Source organism: Exserohilum turcica, assembly GCF_000359705.1.
Source record: "Exserohilum turcica Et28A unplaced genomic scaffold SETTUscaffold_21, whole genome shotgun sequence".
Classification (NCBI taxonomy): domain Eukaryota; kingdom Fungi; phylum Ascomycota; class Dothideomycetes; order Pleosporales; family Pleosporaceae; genus Exserohilum; species Exserohilum turcicum.
In genome coordinates this window covers 455,443-475,355 of record NW_007360037.1, presented here as the reverse complement: position 1 = coordinate 475,355, position 19,913 = coordinate 455,443, and the positions used below count along the sequence as shown (strand labels likewise).

The 19,913-nt window shown below is 53.8% G+C and overlaps 4 protein-coding genes across 4 annotated transcripts; 2 read left to right on the top strand and 2 right to left on the bottom strand.

Moving 5' to 3' along the window:
• Nucleotides 1-498: 498 nt before the first annotated feature.
• On the bottom strand, nt 499-3,314 carry SETTUDRAFT_28634 (uncharacterized protein; the record flags this gene model as incomplete). The annotated part of the gene is made up of 7 exons (XM_008027901.1): nt 499-1,072; nt 1,118-1,361; nt 1,411-2,307; nt 2,355-2,809; nt 2,989-3,052; nt 3,108-3,183; nt 3,261-3,314. The coding sequence occupies 7 exons, from the start codon at nt 3,312-3,314 to the stop codon at nt 499-501; spliced, it is 2,364 nt and encodes a 787-aa protein (XP_008026092.1).
• Nucleotides 3,315-3,843: 529 nt separating this feature from the next.
• On the top strand, nt 3,844-8,074 carry SETTUDRAFT_28633 (uncharacterized protein; the record flags this gene model as incomplete). Its single annotated transcript, XM_008027900.1, has 9 exons — nt 3,844-3,981; nt 4,036-4,127; nt 4,183-4,200; nt 4,250-4,382; nt 4,432-5,020; nt 5,085-5,623; nt 5,737-6,724; nt 6,779-7,053; nt 7,103-8,074. 9 exons carry the CDS (start codon nt 3,844-3,846, stop codon nt 8,072-8,074), a joined length of 3,744 nt encoding a protein of 1,247 aa, XP_008026091.1.
• Nucleotides 8,075-11,840: 3,766 nt separating this feature from the next.
• SETTUDRAFT_177434 (uncharacterized protein) lies at nt 11,841-13,289 on the bottom strand (the record flags this gene model as incomplete). Its single annotated transcript, XM_008028033.1, has 2 exons — nt 12,738-13,289; nt 11,841-12,688 (listed from the first exon to the last, which is right to left on the bottom strand). The coding sequence occupies exons 1-2, from the start codon at nt 12,949-12,951 to the stop codon at nt 11,841-11,843; spliced, it is 1,062 nt and encodes a 353-aa protein (XP_008026224.1). The 5' UTR covers nt 12,952-13,289.
• A 2,010-nt stretch (nt 13,290-15,299) lies between these two features.
• Nucleotides 15,300-17,072, top strand: SETTUDRAFT_39724 (uncharacterized protein; the record flags this gene model as incomplete). Its single annotated transcript, XM_008027924.1, has 3 exons — nt 15,300-15,719; nt 15,751-15,901; nt 15,961-17,072. 3 exons carry the CDS (start codon nt 15,300-15,302, stop codon nt 17,070-17,072), a joined length of 1,683 nt encoding a protein of 560 aa, XP_008026115.1.
• Between the last annotated feature and the right edge of the window lie 2,841 nt (nt 17,073-19,913).

The following is a 19,913-nucleotide window of genomic DNA, read 5'->3' as shown; positions in this document are numbered from 1 at the left end:
ACCCCACCCCCCCCCCCCCCCCAACGCACTAACGGATGACGGGGGCGGACGGGCTGACATTGATGCGCTGCAGGCTGATGTGCTAGGGTGGTAAAGTTTAAAATCAAATCTGCATTCAGATGGTGCTAGGGAAGAGTCGAAGGGTCATGTGATGGAGGTGGAGATGGAGATGGAGATGGAAAGAGATAAGTAGAGCATGTTGATGCGATGAAGCGCTACTGGATGTTTATGTGTGTTTGTGTGTGTGTGTGTGTGTTGTAGTTCTACGGTAAAAAAAACCTCCATCGTAAATTTTACAAATTGTTGCAATTAGAAAAAAAAAAGAAAAAAAAAACGGATTCTGTTCCAAGGTTCAAGAACAGAGGTGGGTATTTTTGTACTAGTCTAACCCAACGATTATACACAACAGACAACTCATTTCTAAATACAAAGATTTTTAAACTAAAAAAAACGCCAACAATATCGAGAAGCTAGATCAGTCCTTCAGATTGCTTTTTTTTACAGGTCCAAATCTGGCATCTGCATGTCGTCGCCTGGTTCCATGAGGTTCATCAGGTACCGCGAACTAGAGAACCAGTCCTGCATTGCGTTTTGGGTTCCGCCCGGTGGGCCAAAACCAAGGCCCATTTGTCCCAAATGGCCTAAATGTGCATCGTTGCTCATGGTTTGGTCTTGCGCAAATCCCTGCATGCCACCTGGGCCTGCCGAATTGAGATCGTAGTCGGCGATTGGCCATGTTGGATCTGGAAGTAGGCCTAGGGCATTGAGGTACGGATCAAACTGCGCCATGGCGTTGAGATCGATTCGGCTGCCGTCTGCAGCGGTGTAATAATCTGGTTGACTGCTCTGTGTGACGCGTTGCGATCGTAAGGCAGCATCCTGTCTCTTGGCCAACACGTAAAACCTCGCCACGCGTAGGAATAGATGACACATCCTATAGAGCTTATCCAAGCCCTCAGAGATGGTACGACAAGATTCGAGACTAGTGACAAATTCGGAAAGAGAGTTGAGGTCAGCGCTGACATCAGAAGTGGCTGCCTTTTGAATGGCATGGCAAAATATAACGATGAACCTATTTACTTAGCACACGAATAAACGCAGAACACAAAAGACTTACGGTGTGAATGGTGCTTGAAGAATGGACCAATGTAGATATCCCGACCACAGCTCCTCTTCACCTTTTTTGTTGAATTGTGCAGCAGCCCTCTTGTTAGCCTTGAGGGCTTCTCGTGATGACTCAAGACACTCTTTGTTAAAGGCCATGTTGCCAGGGCTTACCGAGCGTTGTATGAGCGCACATGTCGAGTAGTGCGTGACGACGTCTGAATGAAAGAAGATGTCTTCGACACGCTCCCAGGCGTCTTGCACGGTCAGTCCAATTGTCATCAGAGAAGATATATTATCATGTACCTTGAATATATGCGTCGGGATTGCTGTCTTTCTTTAGCCGCTGCTGTACATATCGCTTGTACTGAGACGGCAGCGGCGTCTCGTTCGGATCGCGGCCTATGGCAGTCGGCCTTTGTGTGGCAGTGGAATTTTTGCCTAAATTTGAAGAGGCAGCCGATGCATCGGCTCGTTCGTACCAGGCTTGATTCATGGCATTGACAAGGTCTATTGCGATTGCCGTGCGTTCCTCGGTGGACTTGAGAAAAGCAGCAGGGCAGAAGAGCTTTTCGTAAGTCAAGCCCTGTATCCTAGCAACCTTGACCCAGTAGGACAGCATACGACTTTGATGCGAGAGGGCGTCGCTCGGAGTGATCTCGAGAATAAAAGGCAGCGATATATCCCAGTCTTGAAGGACACTTGACCGCCCCAGCCGAAGCGACAGTGTCTTGTCGAACATGTAGATCATCCAGAAAATATAAATCTTTGACTCCTTGTCTGCAGGGGGGTCGTGGATCATGGTGTTGATACGATGATAGCCTAGATTTATGCACATGCCTGCCGCACACGATGTCAAGACCCAGCAAAGAGAAGGCTTACACATGTGAGTTGCCTGTGCTGCCCCAAGCACCAAAGCCATGATATTTTCGTAGCTTGCTGGCATAAAAAGGTCGAGCTGGCTCAGGGCCACCTCTGATTGGCGCTTACACATGGCCGCATACGTGGCGTACTCGCTGACATCCATGTCTGGTGGACGAAAAGCGAGGAATTCGGTGTAAATGTTCTCCAGGATACCATAGGTGAGCATGCGTCGAGGCGTACCACATGTGTCAGGGTTGTGATATGCATCGTAGAAGATGTCTCTCAGGTTTGGCATCCTGAGAAAGGGGAACACGACAGCAAATGCCATGGTTGGGTATTCTGCTATGGTTAGCAGCATGCAAGACACGGGAATACTGAAACTCAACTCATAGCCGTTTCCAGCGCGTTTGAAACCGCGGTCCAAGGAGGCTTCTCCAGCTGTGTAGAGTCTATCTCGGCAAGGGAGCGATTGTAGAAGCGGTTGCCTGGAGCTCCGGCCTGGCCTTGCTGCGATACGATTTCCGACAGAGCAGTGAGGGCCATTTTGACTTCTTCATTCTGGCCGATGGAAGGGGTGTTGTCGATTACCTGTGCCAGCATCTCGCGAGCGTAGACGGACTGAATGTTAATCGAGCTCTCGCCCTCGAATGGTGCCGGCGTATGAGCTTCTTGCAAGGCACTTCCCGGGCTTCGAGACAGGCCCACGCGGCTGGACCGCGACTGGCTGCTTGTGTCATGGCTGTCTTTGTGAAGATCGAGGCTGCCGAGCTTCGATGACAGATTGGCGAGGACATTCTCGATTCCCGCCAGCCGGTCTTCAATCCGGTCTATCTTCTTCTCGCTGTGCAAAGTCAGTTCTGGTGGCATCCCGCTCTGCTTGGCCGTCTGCTTTGGGCATCACGACGCGTTGCTTCAGACCACAGCCGGCTCCTGGGCGAGGCCTGGCCGTAGGTGACACAAAGACATGTCCACGTGAACAGCCGAAGGGGGCTGCCATGATTGGCCATCTAGGGCACTTACTATTCTTCCGAGATGTGCACTCTTTGCCGCTGGGCCTTCTGTTGGGGCGCGGTTGTCTTGCAGGCTGCACCAGGTCAGCAGCCGTGGAGGGCGTACACACCGGACGCAGCATCACGTACTCAGCCTGCTGGCCCTGCAGTTGGAGCAGGGCACATTGCGGTCGCAACGTATCTTGCGGGTGCGGCAGCTGTCGCACTGGGAGGTGAGGCTGGTCAGCTGGCAGGGCGGCTTGCGGGCAGCCTCAGGCCAAGGCCCAAGGGCGGACGACTTACCGCACGCTTAGACACCCCCCCATCGGGCGAAGCATCCATGTCGTCGTCGTCCATGGCGTCGGCTAAAGGGCACAGCTAGTGCCGCGGTCGCGCTGGACGGAGAGGGCGAAAGTGGCGGTAGTAATGTGGAGAGAGCGGGTGGCGGGCGGCTCGGGCTCCGTGCGCGGCGTGCATGTCGTCGATGTCATGAGTGGCCAGCCAAATCTCGCCCGCGCCCAAAACCACCCAAACCACAAACCCCCCTCGACCGGCCAAGAACCGCCAGCCGCTTCGACATGCCAAACTCAGAAGCCCATCGTCTCGGCCCTACTTGGGCGGATTATACGCTGCAACCCCACGTGACTCTGCTAAAACAACGCCCTGTCGTTATAGGCCCGCCTTCTGCGCGTCCGAAACACGGGCGCCCTTCGCCTCCTTGGTCCTGTCCGGTCAGTGGCTGGCAACGCCCTTTTGGCACCACGTACCGGCCGTATGTTGCAATCTTCCGGCTTCGCCTTCTGGTGCAAACTTTATGTCGACATAGCTAAAATGCTCCCCATATCCACTGCTCTGGCGCTGAACAACAGCAAGTAGCCCTGCCAACATGCCACCAGACAACCACCAAGACAAGCTACCCGACTCCACGATGCGGATAAGTGAAGAGGCCAACCAGAGTGCCACTTCAGACGGCAAAAGAAATGGCCCCTCCGAAGAGCCCAAGGGCGGCATGGGTGGCTACCTGGTGAGCTTGCGACCCTGCCATCTCGACTGAATTCAGCATTGATTGTGTCACCAGCGCATATTCCAGTATACCGACAGGATTGGTTGGATGTTTAACATAGTCGCGTTTATCGCGGCTATTGCTGCGGGAACATTACTCCCGCTCATGTAAGCACATGAGTGCCGCCCGTGTACTTGACGCCAGCGCTGACTTTGCCGCTAGGGATCTAATTTTTGGAAAGTTGGTACACCCAATGCCAGCGGTATTCAGAGCCTCGCTGATATGTTAGATTCGTTTCAACCTTCATCGGGTTTGGCACTGGCACTGTCACACCCGCAAAGTTTCGTTCTGAAATAAACAAGTACACCCTGTACTTCATATACCTCTTTGTTGCCAAGTTTTTCTTGGTATACATTCACTCGGTATGCAGACTCATGACGAAATCCCGTGCCTCAATACTTACATCACCAGCCTTTTGTATCCATCGCTGCTATACGCACCACCAAGGCACTGCGCTACGACTTTATCAAACATGTTCTCAGGCAGAACGTGGCCTACTTTGATTCAGACGAAGCGGCTTCCGTCACAACGCAAGCTACTAGCAACGGGAACAATGTCAACAACGGTATCTCTGAAAAGCTGACGCTCACGATTCAGGGCGTGTCGACCTTTGTGTCGGCTTTCGTTGTCGCCTTCGCCGTACAGTGGAAGCTCACTTTGATAACCATTAGCATCGTCCCCACCATTATCGTCGTCACCGCCGTCTCTATTGGCATCGACACCAAAAATGAGAACAAACTGCTCCCAATCTACTCGAGGGCCGGACAGCTTGCAGAGGAAGTCTTCTCGACAATCCGCACAGTCCATGCTTTCTGGCTGCACCCTCTCTTGTCGAGCAAGTACGATAAAATCCTGGGCGATGCCATGGATCTAGGCATGAAGAAGTCTCCCAACTATGCCGTCTTGTTCTCGATTGAGTTCTTCTGTATCTACAGCGGCTATGGCTTGGCGTTTTGGCAAGGTATCCGAATGTTTGCTAGGGGTGAGATTAAACAGAGTGGTATGTTTTTTGCCCACAAAAGAGCCTTGGCCATTTTACGCAACAAGTACTTACATGTACACAGGCAGCGTTTTCACCGTCATTATGGCTGTGATTGTCGCGGCTACCGCAATGACGGCAATTGCTCCCCAAGTCATAGCTTTAACAAAAGCATCCGCATCCGCAGAGGAGCTTTTTAAGACGATTGATCGAAAATCCGAGATTGATCCCTTGAGCGAAGAGGGCAAGATACCTTCTGAGTGCAAGGGTGTCATCGAGATCAAAGACGTCAGCTTTGCGTATCCAGCAAGGCCCGATACTACAGTGCTGAACGGGCTGGCCTTGTTAGCTCCTGCAGGTAAAACTACAGCGCTGGTCGGAGCTTCTGGTAGCGGAAAGTCTACCATTATCGGCTTGATGGAACGCTGGTATGATCAAGCTCATGGTACGATTTATCTTGATGGCACCGATATCAGACAGTTGAACCTTACCTGGCTACGGACAACCATCCGTCTCGTCCAGCAAGAGCCGGTTCTCTTCTCTGGCACTGTATACGACAACATCGCCTTTGGGCTTTTTGGTACCGACAAGGCCAATCTTCCCCAAAGTGAGCAGCGGGCGCTGGTGGAAAAGGCCTGTAAACATGCTTACGCCGACGAGTTTATCCAACGATTGCCCAATGCAAGTTCCGCTGCTTGTCGTAGAACCCGTCTTTTGGTAATGCTAACAACTCACAGGGCTACGACACACAACTCGGCGAACGCGCTGCAAATCTCTCAGGCGGCCAGAAGCAACGCATCGCGATTGCGCGCAGCATCGTTTCAGAGCCAACTGTTCTACTGCTAGACGAAGCCACCAGCGCGTTGGACCCGAAAGCTGAGAAGATTGTGCAGCAAGCTCTGGAGCATGTTTCCCAAGGCCGAACCACAATCGTCATCGCGCATAAGCTCTCCACCGTACGCAACGCAGACAACATCGCTGTCATGGCTAGCGGCGCTATCATAGAGCAAGGGACACACGATGAGCTTCTCGCCAAAGACGGAGCATACGCGCGTCTCGTTAAAGCTCAGGACCTTGGCCAGAATCAGAGCGAAGAAGAGCACGTCGACCAAGACCCCGCCCAAGAAAAGATCGATCTCGTTCGCACACAAACACAAGCGTCCGCTATGAACCGAGATGTTGAACAACCGGGCAAGGATGGCATCAAATACAACTTGGTCAAATGCTCTTACCTGGTCCTCAAAGAACAGAGTGATCTTTGGGTAAGCCTTCTCGTCTTAGCAGTCGCCAATATCGTCGCAGGAGGAACGTTTCCTGCCCAGGCCGTACTGTTTTCACGCGTCGTCGATGCCTTCCAGTTACCTGCCGACCAAGCCGTAGAGCAGGGTGACTTCTATTCCCTAATGTTCTTTGTTGTTGCTCTTGGCAATTTGGTTGCATACTGTGCCGTCGGTTGGTCGAGCAACGTTGTAGCCCAAGTGATTGCACGGAAATTCCGACGCGAAATATTCGATTTGGTCCTCAGGCAAGACATGGCCTTCTTCGACGACCCGAGCAACGCCAGTGGCGCAATCGTTTCGAGGCTGTCAGCATACCCTGACAACTTGCGCGATCTCATGGGCTTTAACTTGATGCTTATTCTGATCAATATTGTTAATGTCCTGTCAAGCTCCATCCTTGCGATTGCTGTGGGGTGGAAGCTTGGTCTTGTGGTGGTCTTTGGTGGTGAGTATCCTGAAACGCCAATTGCAAAGCCGTACTAATTTTGCATGCACTCAGCCCTACCGCCGATTGTATTTTCTGGCTATCTCCGGATCAGGCTTGAATTCAAACTCGAAGATCTGACTGGGGCGCGTTTCGCTCGCAGCGCAGCCCTTGCTTCTGAAGCTGTCTCCGCCATTCGCACCGTATCCAGTCTCGCACTCGAGCGGCACATCCTAGCGCAGTATGAGAATTGTTTGCGGCCCGTCGCAAGAGATAGCATCAAGGCTCTGATATGGACCATGTTCTGGTATGCACTCACGCAGTCCATCTCGTTTCTAGCAATGGCTTTGGTATGTGCTTCCTGTAGTTATTTCCGGGGGAAAGGCTGACATGACCCAGGGCTTTTGGTACGGTGGCCGCCTCATCAGTACCGGCGAGTACACGACGGGGCAATTCTTCACCGTCTTTATCGGCGTGATATTTTCTGGAGAAGCAGCTGCAGGGTTCTTCTCGTATACGACAAGTCTGACCAAGGCGGCGACCGCGGCAAACTACGTTTTCTGGCTGCGAAGGCTGAAGCCTGCCGTGGAGCAAGATGCATCAAGACCACCTTTCGAAGACGAAAAGGACAAGGGTCCGGCGCACATCGGGGTTCAGGATGTTGCGTTTGCGTACCAGTCTCGGCCACACGCCAAAGTTCTCGAAGGTATCAACGTCGATGTACAGCCCGGCCAGTTCATCGCCTTGGTGGGCGCATCTGGCTGTGGCAAGTCGACAATGGTATCCCTTTTCGAGCGGTTCTATGACCCGATTACCGGAAGCATAACGTGTGACAAGCGGTCGTTGACGGAACTCTGTCCCCGCAAATATCGCCGCCATGTTTCGCTGGTCCAACAAGAACCGGTACTATACCAAGGCTCAGTGCGTGACAATATAGCCATGGGAATGGAGGGAGACGCCATGGATGCGCAGGTGGAGAAGGCGGCCAAGCAATCCAACATATTTGATTTTGTCAAATCGTTACCCGAGGGTTTCGCAACAATGTGTGGCAGCAGAGGCACGCAGCTGTCAGGAGGACAACGGCAACGTATTGCAATAGCTCGGGCGTTGATACGCGAACCGCGCCTACTCCTTCTCGACGAAGCCACATCCGCGCTTGACACGGAGTCTGAGCGGGTGGTGCAATCAGCACTCGAGGAGGCGCAGAGCGGGCGTACCACGGTCGCGGTGGCGCACCGTCTCAGTACCATCAAAGACGCCGACACCATCTTCGTCTTCGCCAAGGGGAGGATTGTGGAAAGCGGAACACACCAGGAGCTGCTATGTCGGTGGCGGAAACGGCGTCCAGAAAGCAGGCCGGCTGCGCTGTAGCAGGCACAGCGAGGACATGTCCTGTGGAATTCCTCATACGCGTGTATTTGCATTCGCACAGCGCAGGTCAGTGGGGTGGAGAGGAAGGATGGGGGAGGGGGGGGGGGAAGAGGAGAAAGGAACATACTTAGGGTCTGAGGACGCTGCAGTGGCGCTGCGACCCCTGCCCATGGCACTGGCTTGGCCTGGTCATGCTTGCGGGCCACAAACTTGCCGCATCAACGACATGCCACTGTGTGAGCCCGCCATCTTATCACCACAATGCGGACGAGCTTTGTCGCGTGCCCGTTTTGGTTTTTTTGTGGCTGCACGAGCCTGTTCATCATAATGTCACTGAGGAGCAGCACGCTAATTCGGACTACAGACTCCCGTCCGCAGCTCAAAACAGCTCCCAAGGAAATCTACCAAGAAAAACAAGAGGGATATTAGAAATTGTCTATTAACGGCACAGCCTACAACATTTGGATTCCCGTTTCCAGCAGCCATGCTATGTTGGTATCGCTCGGTCCAGACTCTGCCCCAGGCACATCTCGTAGTACATGCCTCTCCTCGCACAGACACAACTTGGACGCCACTCCAATATGGCCCTCTCGAAGCATCATGCATCGTGCAAACAGAACTGTCAGCGTCAGTTGGCACTTCATCTTAAAAGCGTGGCTATGTAGCTCCGACAGCCCTTGCCATGCTGCCGCGCGGTGTCGAGAGGCTGAAGCACAACGCGCTCCATCGCAGCCTCGTCAAACGGCCAAGGCGTGTCAGATATTCCCCGGAACCAACCACGCGACTCCCACAGGCACCACCCCCTGGTTGATACGTGTCTTAGCATTACTCAGGTCGACGGTTCGTCGCTTTGCCTGTCGATCGCACGTTGCAGGTTCTGGGCATCTTTGAGCCTTAGTTTCAAGGACATCCACGTCGGCCCAATGGGAAGACGCCTGTTTCCTGGCATGTCCCAGCGGCCTTGAGGATTGCGAACGTTGCCCAGCCGCTCCACTGGGCCGCGAACTGGAGACGTAGTGCGACTGAGACTAATGACCCTGACAGGCTAACCCCGAGCCGTCATTGCACATTCAAAGCATTGGCGTCTCCATGCTCGTTCGCCGCACTCTCTCTCCTCTCACTTTCCGATTGATGTGGGCTGGCGTTGTCGTCCCTGAGGGAGTCTGACCTTCTTTTTGACAGCTCCGTTGACCGGATACATTCTTTTCGGTTCACAGTCCTGGCGACATTCTTTATTTTCATCTTGCCTTCTTGATATACTGACGCTAGTTGCCTCTTGGCGTGTAACTTTATATAATACTTGTTTATTACCTTGGTCATGGCTCGATATCAGCTTCGACGGCCATCGCCGGTGCGCATTGTCCCACGGCACGTCCGCCGTCAGGGCGGCGCTACAGTGTTTACGATGCCCGTGGATAACGAGAAGGACGAGCCCGATAGCCCGGACTCGCCGTTCAGCAGTCCGTCGACAGCTGGTGGACAGTCAGATTCCGATTCGTCCGACTCGGAAGACGAGAAAGAGGACAAGAAGAAGAAGGCATCATCATCGTCACCATCAAGGAGTAGTGCCTCGCAACCTACCCAAACTCTGGGTCCCGCAACAACTACGACAACTCAGGCACCCTCTCTGCCAACTTCCTCGATCCAAATCAGCGTCACAGTCACTTCGCGAAGTTCCGCCGCGCCGCTTTCAATACCGATACCGCTTCCAACGATAGCAAGCACGACATTGGGCACCATGACCAGCTTCCCTGCGCCATCTAGCTCTACCGTCACGACTCAAAGCGGTAGAAGAAAACAAGCCCCGCCAACATTTCCCCCACCATTTTCACCATCACCATCAGCAACAGCTTCGGCAATAGCTTCGGTAATAGCTTCGTCCAGAGTCCCGTCAAGAGCTTCGTCAACAGCTTCGCTACCACAGCTACCTTTGTCTACTGCCGTACCAGAAATGAGAGGTGGACCTGCCGCTCCACAAACGATGGAAGATCAGGATAAGCCCATAATGACCAAACAAGCCATGATTGCAGCAATCGTCCTGGGTGTGCTCGGTTCGTCTACATTATCCTAATATGCATGGCCATAGCTAATAACTAAATAGGCGCATTGGCCCTCGTCGTCGCGGGAGTCATCTTTTTCAAGCGCCACAGATGGCGAAAAAGGATGGGCCAGATGCCCTTACAAGACGAGCCCTATGACTCGCCCAACGACCGGTTTCTCGCGTCCCCGGCTACTGCACACGTAGGCACCACATCATCCGTCTTTGCGCGTCTCAATGGCGCCAGCAATGGCGGAGCAGAACGTCCCCTGACCCGGTCGACGGATCGCAGCAACACGCTCTTTGGCGCAGGCACATATACTCGTCCCGAAACCGTCTCTACGGACCGAAACAACTTCCCAATGGCGCCGCCCCTGACTCCCAATCCCTTTGCCGACCCCCAACGCAACAAGGCCTATGACATGCTCAACAACCGGCCTCGAAGCACCACATTAACCGACCGCGGTAGCTGGCGCGAGAATCCCTTCAAGAACCCCGCGAGCGACCGATTCGACCCGTTTGGCGAGCTCAAGGAGAAGGCCAGGCGGGAGCGCATCAAGTATCTGCAGCAGATCAAGAGGGAAGCCGAGCTCCAACGCCAGATGGAGCAGAAAGAAGCCATGGGACTACGACCCGATGATATGCCTTGGGGCGCGGATAGAGGATATAGGTAATCATGTGTATACTAAGGCACGACTTGAATGCAACTATATTTCAATATTTCAATCTTGGTCGTCGAATCAAGTAGTTGTTTGTGACGTGCAATTGTGCTATAGGAGATGTCAGACATGACGACTCTCTGTCTCTGTCTCGGTCTCTGTCTCCGACTTATGCGTCTCAAAGTGTTCGACATGACTAGATATCCAGTACTACGCATACTCTCGCATAACGACAAGCACGACATGCATATTGAACACAAAAATCCTAGTCTAGAAGAGATTATGATGGATTTTTTGCCACGACGGCGCGATATATATTTTCTAACCATAGTTATACATAGACTTTTGTCTTAATCCACACTTTTTTTCTTCTTCTTCTCCTTCCTACCCTTTCCTTTTCTCTACCTTTTCCTTGTCTTTTTTCTTTAGTTTTTTTTTCCGGTTTTCCTTTCTCATTCCTGCACACACTAGCATACATGTACATACCATACATAGCACCGAGCCTTGTAGCGTGTACTTGGTGTTTTTTTTCTTTTTTTCTTTGAGTAAGGCTAGGCTAGGCTAGGCAAGAAAAAAACCAAGACAAGTCAGGTCAAGTCAAGTCGAGTCAAGTCAAGTCAAGTCAGGCTGGGTAGGTAGGTAGGTAGGTAGGTAGTTAACCATCTACTTAGAAGCCGATCGGTATGTGAAGAAAGAGGGAGGAGGAGGAGGAGGAAGAAGAAGAAGAAGAAGTAGCTAGCCGTGTTTTCAAGCCTGAGTATATACAGTAGAGATGTACAGCTTGGAAAATGCTCTTGGACAGATACTAGCTACTGGATTAATTCAAGTCAAGTCAAGTCCAGTCAAGTCAAGTGGATCAGGTCAGTGGATGCATTATATTGATTCCTCAGGTAATAAGGAAAAAAAAAGGAAAATAAGTGGTAAAAGGGCTCTGGCACGTTGACATACTTTGCATATTATACATATATATAAACAAAGATACTGCAGCATAGATGTAGAAGAGAAGAAGAAAAAAAAGCTCAATCATGGAACTGCATCAGCATCTACCAAACTACGTGAGTTTTGCATTTTACAACTTGGCAGCATCATACTTTGGATCCTTGGCGTTGAGTTTCTGGTCGTACTCGATTTTAACTTCATGCTCAATGCCGTCTTCATCCACCATCAAGGCACAGTTTGCATTGATGAGGTGCCATTCGTTTTCGTCGAACGTGGTGGGTTCACTAGCGATGATGGTGTGTTTACCCATTCTCTCTGCTTCAAGCGTGGCCTCTTCGTTTACGGCTTCCTTGCTGTCCGGGTTGCCCGGGTACTTTGTGTTGAGGGTGCGGCCGGCGAATTCGGACCAGTAGAGGCTGGGGGGCTGCTGTGTGGCGTGGTTGCGGAAGCGGATGGCGAGCAGTCTGCGGCCGTCGGTGGTGCAGAAGTTGAGGGAATTGGGTGTGTTTGCGTCGCCGAGCTTGGCGTGCTGGAGCTCGAGAATGCGAATCACCGTCTTTTGCATGGCTGCTAGCATGTCCTTTAAAGGATACGACTTCTCCCAGCTCTCCTTGCCCCCGCCTCCTGTCAGGAACGTCATGTATAGTGCAGCGGCGTGTTCAGAGTCGGTGCTGCCGAGAATGTTGCAGTACGAGTCAAAGGAAAGGTCGTCTGTCATGTCGCGGCGGATGTTTGAAAAGTTGGAAATGACACCGTTGTGCATGAAGACGTGGCGGCCAAAGACAAAAGGGTGCGAGTTTACTTGTGTCACGACACTGCCGCTGGTGGCGCGGATGTGGGCAAAGACACAGTTGGACTCGGTGTTGTAACAGAGGGATTTGAAGTTGAAGTCGTTGATAGGTGGGGACTGCGACTTGTAGAGGGCTGCGCGCGGGCCGTCTACATGCTTGACGTACGAGGCGGTAGCATCAGTGTACCCTGTGGAGATATGAGCAAGGCAACTCAATCATCAGCGGTATTCACTTACAGGCGATGCCTAAGCCGTCCATGTTCAAGAGTGAGTTTCGCATACGTATGAGCTCATCCGAAGCGTCGTCGAGATCCTTGTCCTCGTCATGAGGGAGGAGCTTGGGGAGATAGTGCTCGGAGCACTGCTTGCTGATGCTGTTGTCGGGCGTGATGAGGACGTCGGAAAGGAGACAGGGCTCCGTAGGAGAGATGTAGGCGAACCAGCGACACATGGTGCTAATCTTCCGGGCTCTCTTCTCGCTTTGGATGTAAAGAAAAGGGTGAGATGTCTAGATGAAGAGCAGGTTATATAGATATATGGATGTGGAAGACGGCTCTCCGCAGAGAATTGCTTGTGGAAAGGATGGTTGCTCGATGGGTCGCACTGCAGCCTCAATGACGCAGTCTTTCTGACGTGGTATTCGGTCGGAAGCAAGGCGTATAGCGAAGGCGCTTGGAGGCGTCTGAGGGCACGTATCACAGGACACTATCGAGGGCGGATCAGGAAAAAGAAAGCTTGGGTTGCTCGGCGAGGATAGCGTAGGTAGTAAAGAGGTGCAGACTGCAGGTATATCGCTGTGGCTATGCCTTGTAGGGACAATGCTGCTCCCGGACCGTACCGCGTGCAGACGGCTGCAGGGTCAACCAAGATGCAAGTGGTGGTAGGATGATGAGGCAGAAGGCACGTTGTGATAGCCGTAGTGCGGGGCATGGGGCGAGAGCGGGGCAGGTGGTTGATAAGCAGCACCGATACAAGCCATGTCGTGGTTTGTGTAGAGCATGGCTGTCTTTGAATGTTCAGATATTGCGCATGATTGTCAAGACGGAGATTTTGTAGACGCAGCTGGTACTGTAGTAAGAAGGTTTGGCTAGTCGGCGGCTGCTGTGGAGTCTTTCCCCGCATGCAACCTTGGATCGACCCGGGCTGTCGAGAGGGACCTGCATTGTGGATTCTGGGGCGTGCCGCGGCGAGGATGCATCATGGAACAGTGGGGTGAAGAGGTGATGATGGCCGCAGCAGCCAGACAGCCATGCTCGTGCACTCCGCGTTGCCCCACGTGACTCTTGGCAGCAGATTCACGTGACTCTTGGCGCCCCGCCCACGTGACTTGGCCTTCACGCGATGCGGCTCCCACTGCGGGTGCGGGTGCGGCTAGGAGAGTCCCCCTCCCCTCGCACTGCTGCTGAAGCGTGCAGCTGGGGCGGTGCCGAGCCACGCTTGTGAGGAAAAAACCAAGGCCATGTCATGTTTGTCACCTGAGGCGCTTGCGGCACGGGTGCGCGAGTGCGAGTGGGAGAAGAGGAGCTGGGAGGGAGGCGAGGGACAGGCTCCGTGCGTGTCTTGGCTCGGTACTTCTCAAGCATGATGCCGTCATTCCTTCTGCCTACCTGGCCTCCACCATTTGCCATGGCCAATCTCTCAACGCGTGCGGGCAGCGCACCACGACAACTTGAATCAAGCACCGGCGCCTTATTCCTTGTCAGCAGCCGAGAGTCGGTCCAGAGGCTTCGCCAGTGCGGCTCCTCGATAAGCCCTCGCTCGACGCACGCCCACGCCCACGCCCACGCCCGTCGTATCCAACAGCCCTTTTCTCCCAAAACACGCGAGCTGCTGTCGCCGTCCAGCAACCTTGCCCGCGCTGCGCCATTTCCATGGGCCCAGCAGACGGCTCGCAATCAGTCTACCTGTCGCCGAGTGTCGTTTAGCTGCGCCGACAGGGCTGCAGGCTCGTAGTTCGCCCGACCCATGCCACTGCAGCCACTAGGAGCACGCTTCGGAGGCGCGCGAACACTTAGCCCTGGCCACCACGCTGGATTACGTTCCCTTAACTGTCGTCGCGCGGCCGACAACCTGGGCCCGTGTTGCATGCTCGAGTGCCTGACCTGGCTGCTGCTGCTGCTGCTGCTGCCGCTGCTGATGGCTGGGGCAAACCGTCGCCCACGCCGACCGCCGCCTAACATGGCCCGCCGACACCCCTACCCACGCCTACCCACGCCTGCCCGCGTCCTATTCGCATCGCCCGCGACGGGGCGGGGTCGCGGGCGCTGGCGTCAGGCCAGGGCTGTCTGAAAACTCTGTGCCGTCTGCCGATAATACATACCATGTCGGCCATGGTGGGTACATTCACTACGCTACAACCAGCACGCCAAGACGCCTATCCCAGCACCCCGCCATTCCCCTTTGGGACCCTGGTCGTATCGCAGTCTTCACCACCGCGAGGATCCACAGGCATGGCAATGGGCTGCCTCCCCCACCCGTGGTATAAAGGCCCTGCAATTCACCCTAGGATGGCTGTTTGCGATAAGGGCCAATTTGCTTCCTCGTCCATCACCCTCCCCTCGCCCTCCTTTCGTCCACTGCTGTCCAGTGCGACTCATTTTGTAGCCCGAGCTGCACCCTCGCCCGCCCCCCCAACGCGACTTGATAGTCGGCCCTCCCGCCCATTCCAGAGCGACACAGCCCTCCCAGCCCACTGTCCCACACCTGAAGCGACTTCCCTTGCGACCCTCGTACTCTCCCTTGCGACACTTGCCCTTTCTGCCTACGCGACAAAGCCCTCTCCCTCGTCCCCTTGCCACCATGGCCACCGAAGAAAAGAAGTATTCTGGCCAGTTTGTCCGCGAGTCGGAGCCCAATGACGATATCCAACATGGCGTCGTGACGGACAACTCGGATGACTTGCAGCGCCATCTGGGAAACCGACAAATCCAGCTGATTGCCATTGGCGGCTCCATAGGTACTGCTCTGTTTGTGTCCATCGGTGGTGCTCTGAACAAAGGCGGACCCCTCGGTATTCTGCTCGCCTATGCTGGATATTCGTGTATCATCGCCCTCGTAAACAACGCCATGGCTGAAATGGCCAGCTTCATGCCCGTCTCGGGAGGTTTCATCCGCATGGCTGGACAGTGGGTAGATGAGTCGCTAGGCTTCATGGCCGGCTGGAACTTCTTCTTCTACGAAGCCCTGCTGATTCCGTTTGAAATCACGGCTCTGAACGTCGTACTAAAGTTTTGACGAGATGACATTCCAGTCGCTGCAGTCTGCGCGGCCGTCATTGTCTGCTACGCGTAAGATGCCCGAAAAGAGTAGATTCCCAAGACTGCGACTAACCCCGCACAGTGCTTGCAACGTCTTGGCTGTCAAGGCCTTTGGCGAGGCCGAGTTCTGGCTGTCTGGTGGTAGTAAGTATACCTGTGTGCACCAACCCAAGCAAACAAGCAACCACTGACGTGTCATGCAGAGGTGCTGCTCATCCTGATTCTCTACTTCTTCACCTTCATCACCATGGTCGGTGGCAACCCCCAGCACGATGCCTACGGTTTCCGGCATTGGCGCAACCCCGGCGCGATTCCTGGAAACAATGACCTTGCCCGATTTGAAGGCTTCCTCGGTGCTCTGTGGGCTGCCTCGTTCTGCATTGTTGGCCCCGAGTACATCTCCATGGTTGCTGGTGAGGCCAAGCGCCCGCGTGTCTACATCAAGACTGCCTTCAAGACGGTCTACTTCCGATTCGGCGCCTTCTTCATCCTGGGCGCGCTCTGCGTCGGCGTTGTTCTCGCCTACAACGACCCCGAGCTCGTGTCGGTACTCAAGGCCGGAGAGAAGAGTGCGGCTGCGTCGCCCTACGTCATTGCCATGAAGAACCTCAAGATCACAGGTCTTCCCCATCTGGTCAATGCCCTCTTGGTCACGAGCATCTTCTCTGCCGGTAACACGTACACGTACTGCGCAACCCGCAGTCTGTACTCGCTCGCCATTGAGGGCCGCGCCCCCAAGATCTTCCGCAAGTGCACCAAGAACGGTGTTCCCATCTACTGCTTCCTCGTCGTCATGATCTTCCCCTTCCTGTCGTTCCTGCAGCTGTCGGACGACTCGGCAAAGGTTCTGACGTGGCTGGTTAACATCATCACTGCTGGAGGTCTCATCAACTACATTGTCATGTGCGGAACATACCTCGCCTTCTACAAGGCATGCAAGGTCCAGGGTCTTGACCGCAGGACGCTCCCCTACTACGGCTACCTGCAGCCGTACGGAACGTGGTTCGCGCTCGGCTTTGAGATTTGCGTTGTTTTCGTCTACGGTTACTCGACCTTCAAGCCCGGCAACTTTACTCTCGAGTCCTTCTTCACCTACTACACCATGGTGATTGTGGCGCCGATTCTGTTCGTCTTCTGGAAGCTTTTCAAGAGGACCAAGTGGCTCAGCCCACACGAGGTCGACCTTGTCTGGGACGCCCCTCTGATTGATGCCTACGAGGCGTCTTTCATCACTCCACCGGTGAGCTTCTGGACGGAGATGCTTCAGCTGGTTGGGCTGAAGCGCAACGTGCCCGTGGACAAGCGTGCTGTTTGAGTTGATCTCAGCATGTGTTTTTGTTTGGCAGCATGAATCATGTGCAACGAGGTATTTGACCATGCATTGACTAGGATGGATAGATCGGTCTTTTCCACAGCCTAGGTGCTGTTTACGCGCTCAGCTGAATGCAATACCCTTTGACTTTGCAGAAGCAGCCAACTGACGACTTGCAATTGGTGACGAACCTCTGCTATCTCCCATGCGACAAACAGCGAGGCAGACTTTTCCAACCCAAGCGACAATTGATGGTGCACCGACGGCGGCAAACCCCAAGCGACGCCACCACGCGATATGATGCATGCAGCATGTGCAGCCCTGCCATGTGACGACGACCTGTACCATGGTGTGAGGCTAGTCGGCCTGGCCTTTGCCACCAGCGACTAGAGGCTCGATGGCGACTCTGTGATGCCGACAGACTGGGTCTGGAAGAGGCTGTCCCAATTCCCAGCACTGGCGGTTGGTTGACAGGCTCGGCAGCGCCTGCCATGTGCGGACAGCCCAAGCGCGACATGTGGCAGGCAAACCACACCATCACCATCACCACCACCACTCCCACTACCACTACCACTACACTACCACCACGACGATACCCATCTACGTCGCTCTAGACTGCATGCCGCTTTCCATTGTCGCGTGTGCATGCGCTACTTTTTGCTCGAGACTTGCCGGCCGCTCGGAGCATGGCGACGCCTGGCCTATCGCTTGCCACCCCGCGCCCATCTTGCAAGCCATCGATCAAGGCTGACGGCAGCCGGATACGATTACCTGGCCGGTGAGCCTTTCACCAGCCGACGCTGGACCGGTCGTCTGTGGCTTGCAATGCTGGTACCTGCAACTCGACCCACGCGCGTAAGCCTGGGACCCGGCCCAAATCCCCTCAACCAAGAATCGCCTCCCTTGTCGTCGCGTAGCCGAGGCCATATCAGCGCAGGACATGCTTTAAGCATTCGCTCTCTACATCCCAAAACGTTCATCGCACCCGCCCGTCTTTTTTTCTTAATCTCTTCGTCTACGACGACTGCCGCACAGTTCCGCTTATGGCCTTCACAGCAAGCCACAAGCTCGCGACGCACCTCGTCCTTCTCCGCCAATCACCCCGGGAACCCCTACTAGTAATCCACCGCCGTGGAGATGCACTATGCTGCTCACAAAGCTAGCTCTTCCGCCCCTTGCAGCCTTCTTACTCCGCATTTGATAACGCAGCTGCGGGTTCCGGGGGTCCACACTTTTTTTCTCGTTGGCTTTTCATGCGACAAGCAACACGCAAGCAAGGTTCACCATGTGCGCACCCACATCATCCATCAGGCCCGATGGCATTTTGCGAGTGCGAGATAGGCGCATCGCCTGCTTCGCGTCGGGCTTTTCCATCATATGCATGATTGGGATTGCGCATGCCGCGGCTGAGGTTCGGCTGCATTTCCTAGTCATGTAGCGCGACGCGACCTGCGACCATGCCAGACTACGGCTGCTGCTGATGACGAGTTATCGCTGGGGCGGGAGCCGCATCGCACCGCACCGCACCGTATTCCCGAGAACGCAACTGGTCGAGTAATGTACATGCGTGGCTAATATGAAGTAGCTGTGTCGTTGATTAATGCCTCTACATCAATCACAGCAACATGTTCTTTTTTCCGTCGGCAGTAATACTTGGTAAGTGGTCAGCGCCGAACACGTGCTTTTTTTTTGCGTTATCGTAAACTTGACTTTTTGGCCGCCCACACCCCCCGAGTGAGACTGAATCTTAGCCGAGTGGCAGCGCCCCGATTTATGCTGGTGAGACTTTGATATAGATGCGTGAGACGGCACTTGCTGTGTTCTCCGTGATGCATGTGGTTGTGGAATCAGTTGTGCTAGATAAAGGAAGAAAGTATGAATGGTTGGAACGATGCTATCTATCTGTCTGTGCAACAACGATACGAGTTGGTGAGTTTGAGGCCAAATGCTGATTGCGAAGAGTATGTATGTATGTATGTATGTATGTACCTGTGCTTAGATATGACTAGAGTCTATGGAAAGCGTTTGCATTGCATTGGGGTTAATGACCCGCTACAACTCTACTTTCCCCTTTTCGCAACAAAAAATCATATTTAAACCAGATATCGAGGTAGAAATAGACTTTACATCCAATCCAATCGAATTGATATCACACACACACACACACAGACACCCCAGAATTCCATGACGCTGACCCCCTCAGCAAAAGAGAGAGACGGAAAGAAAGAAAGAAAGAAAGAAAGAAAAGTCAAGCGCAAGCGCCACACGCCTCTTCCCTCTCCGCCTTCCATCCATCCTTCCATCCAACCTTCCACGTCCCCCCCATCCCAGTCCACTGCATCCCACACACCCATGCATCTCGCACCGGACGGCATCGGGCCTTTCCCGCCACTCTCACGCAACCATAACCATAACCACCACACACAACCACACACACACACAGAGAGAGAGGGAGAGAGAGAGAGAGAGAGAGAGAGAGAGAGAACATCGTAGTAGCTCTTCCCCTCGCCTTTCCCCTCCCTTGCTTTGCCTTTCTCATCCCCTCCCTCCCCACACACACACACACACACGTACCCCACCTCCGTCCTTCCCTCCTCCCCGCTTTATCTCCCAAACGGACCGATTGGTGGCTGTTTGATGTGAAAAGGGCCGATGGGGAGGTATGGGGGTGGGATAAATGGATGGATGGATAGAGAGAGAGAGGTTGAGAGAGAGAGAGAGAAGGGGGGGGGAATGATAGTGAGGTGTTTAGGGGAGATGTACATGTATGTATATATGTATGCATGTATTATTATTGTTCCATTAGAGTCTAGTGAGCTCGAGGCTATGTAAGACTTTGGCCGA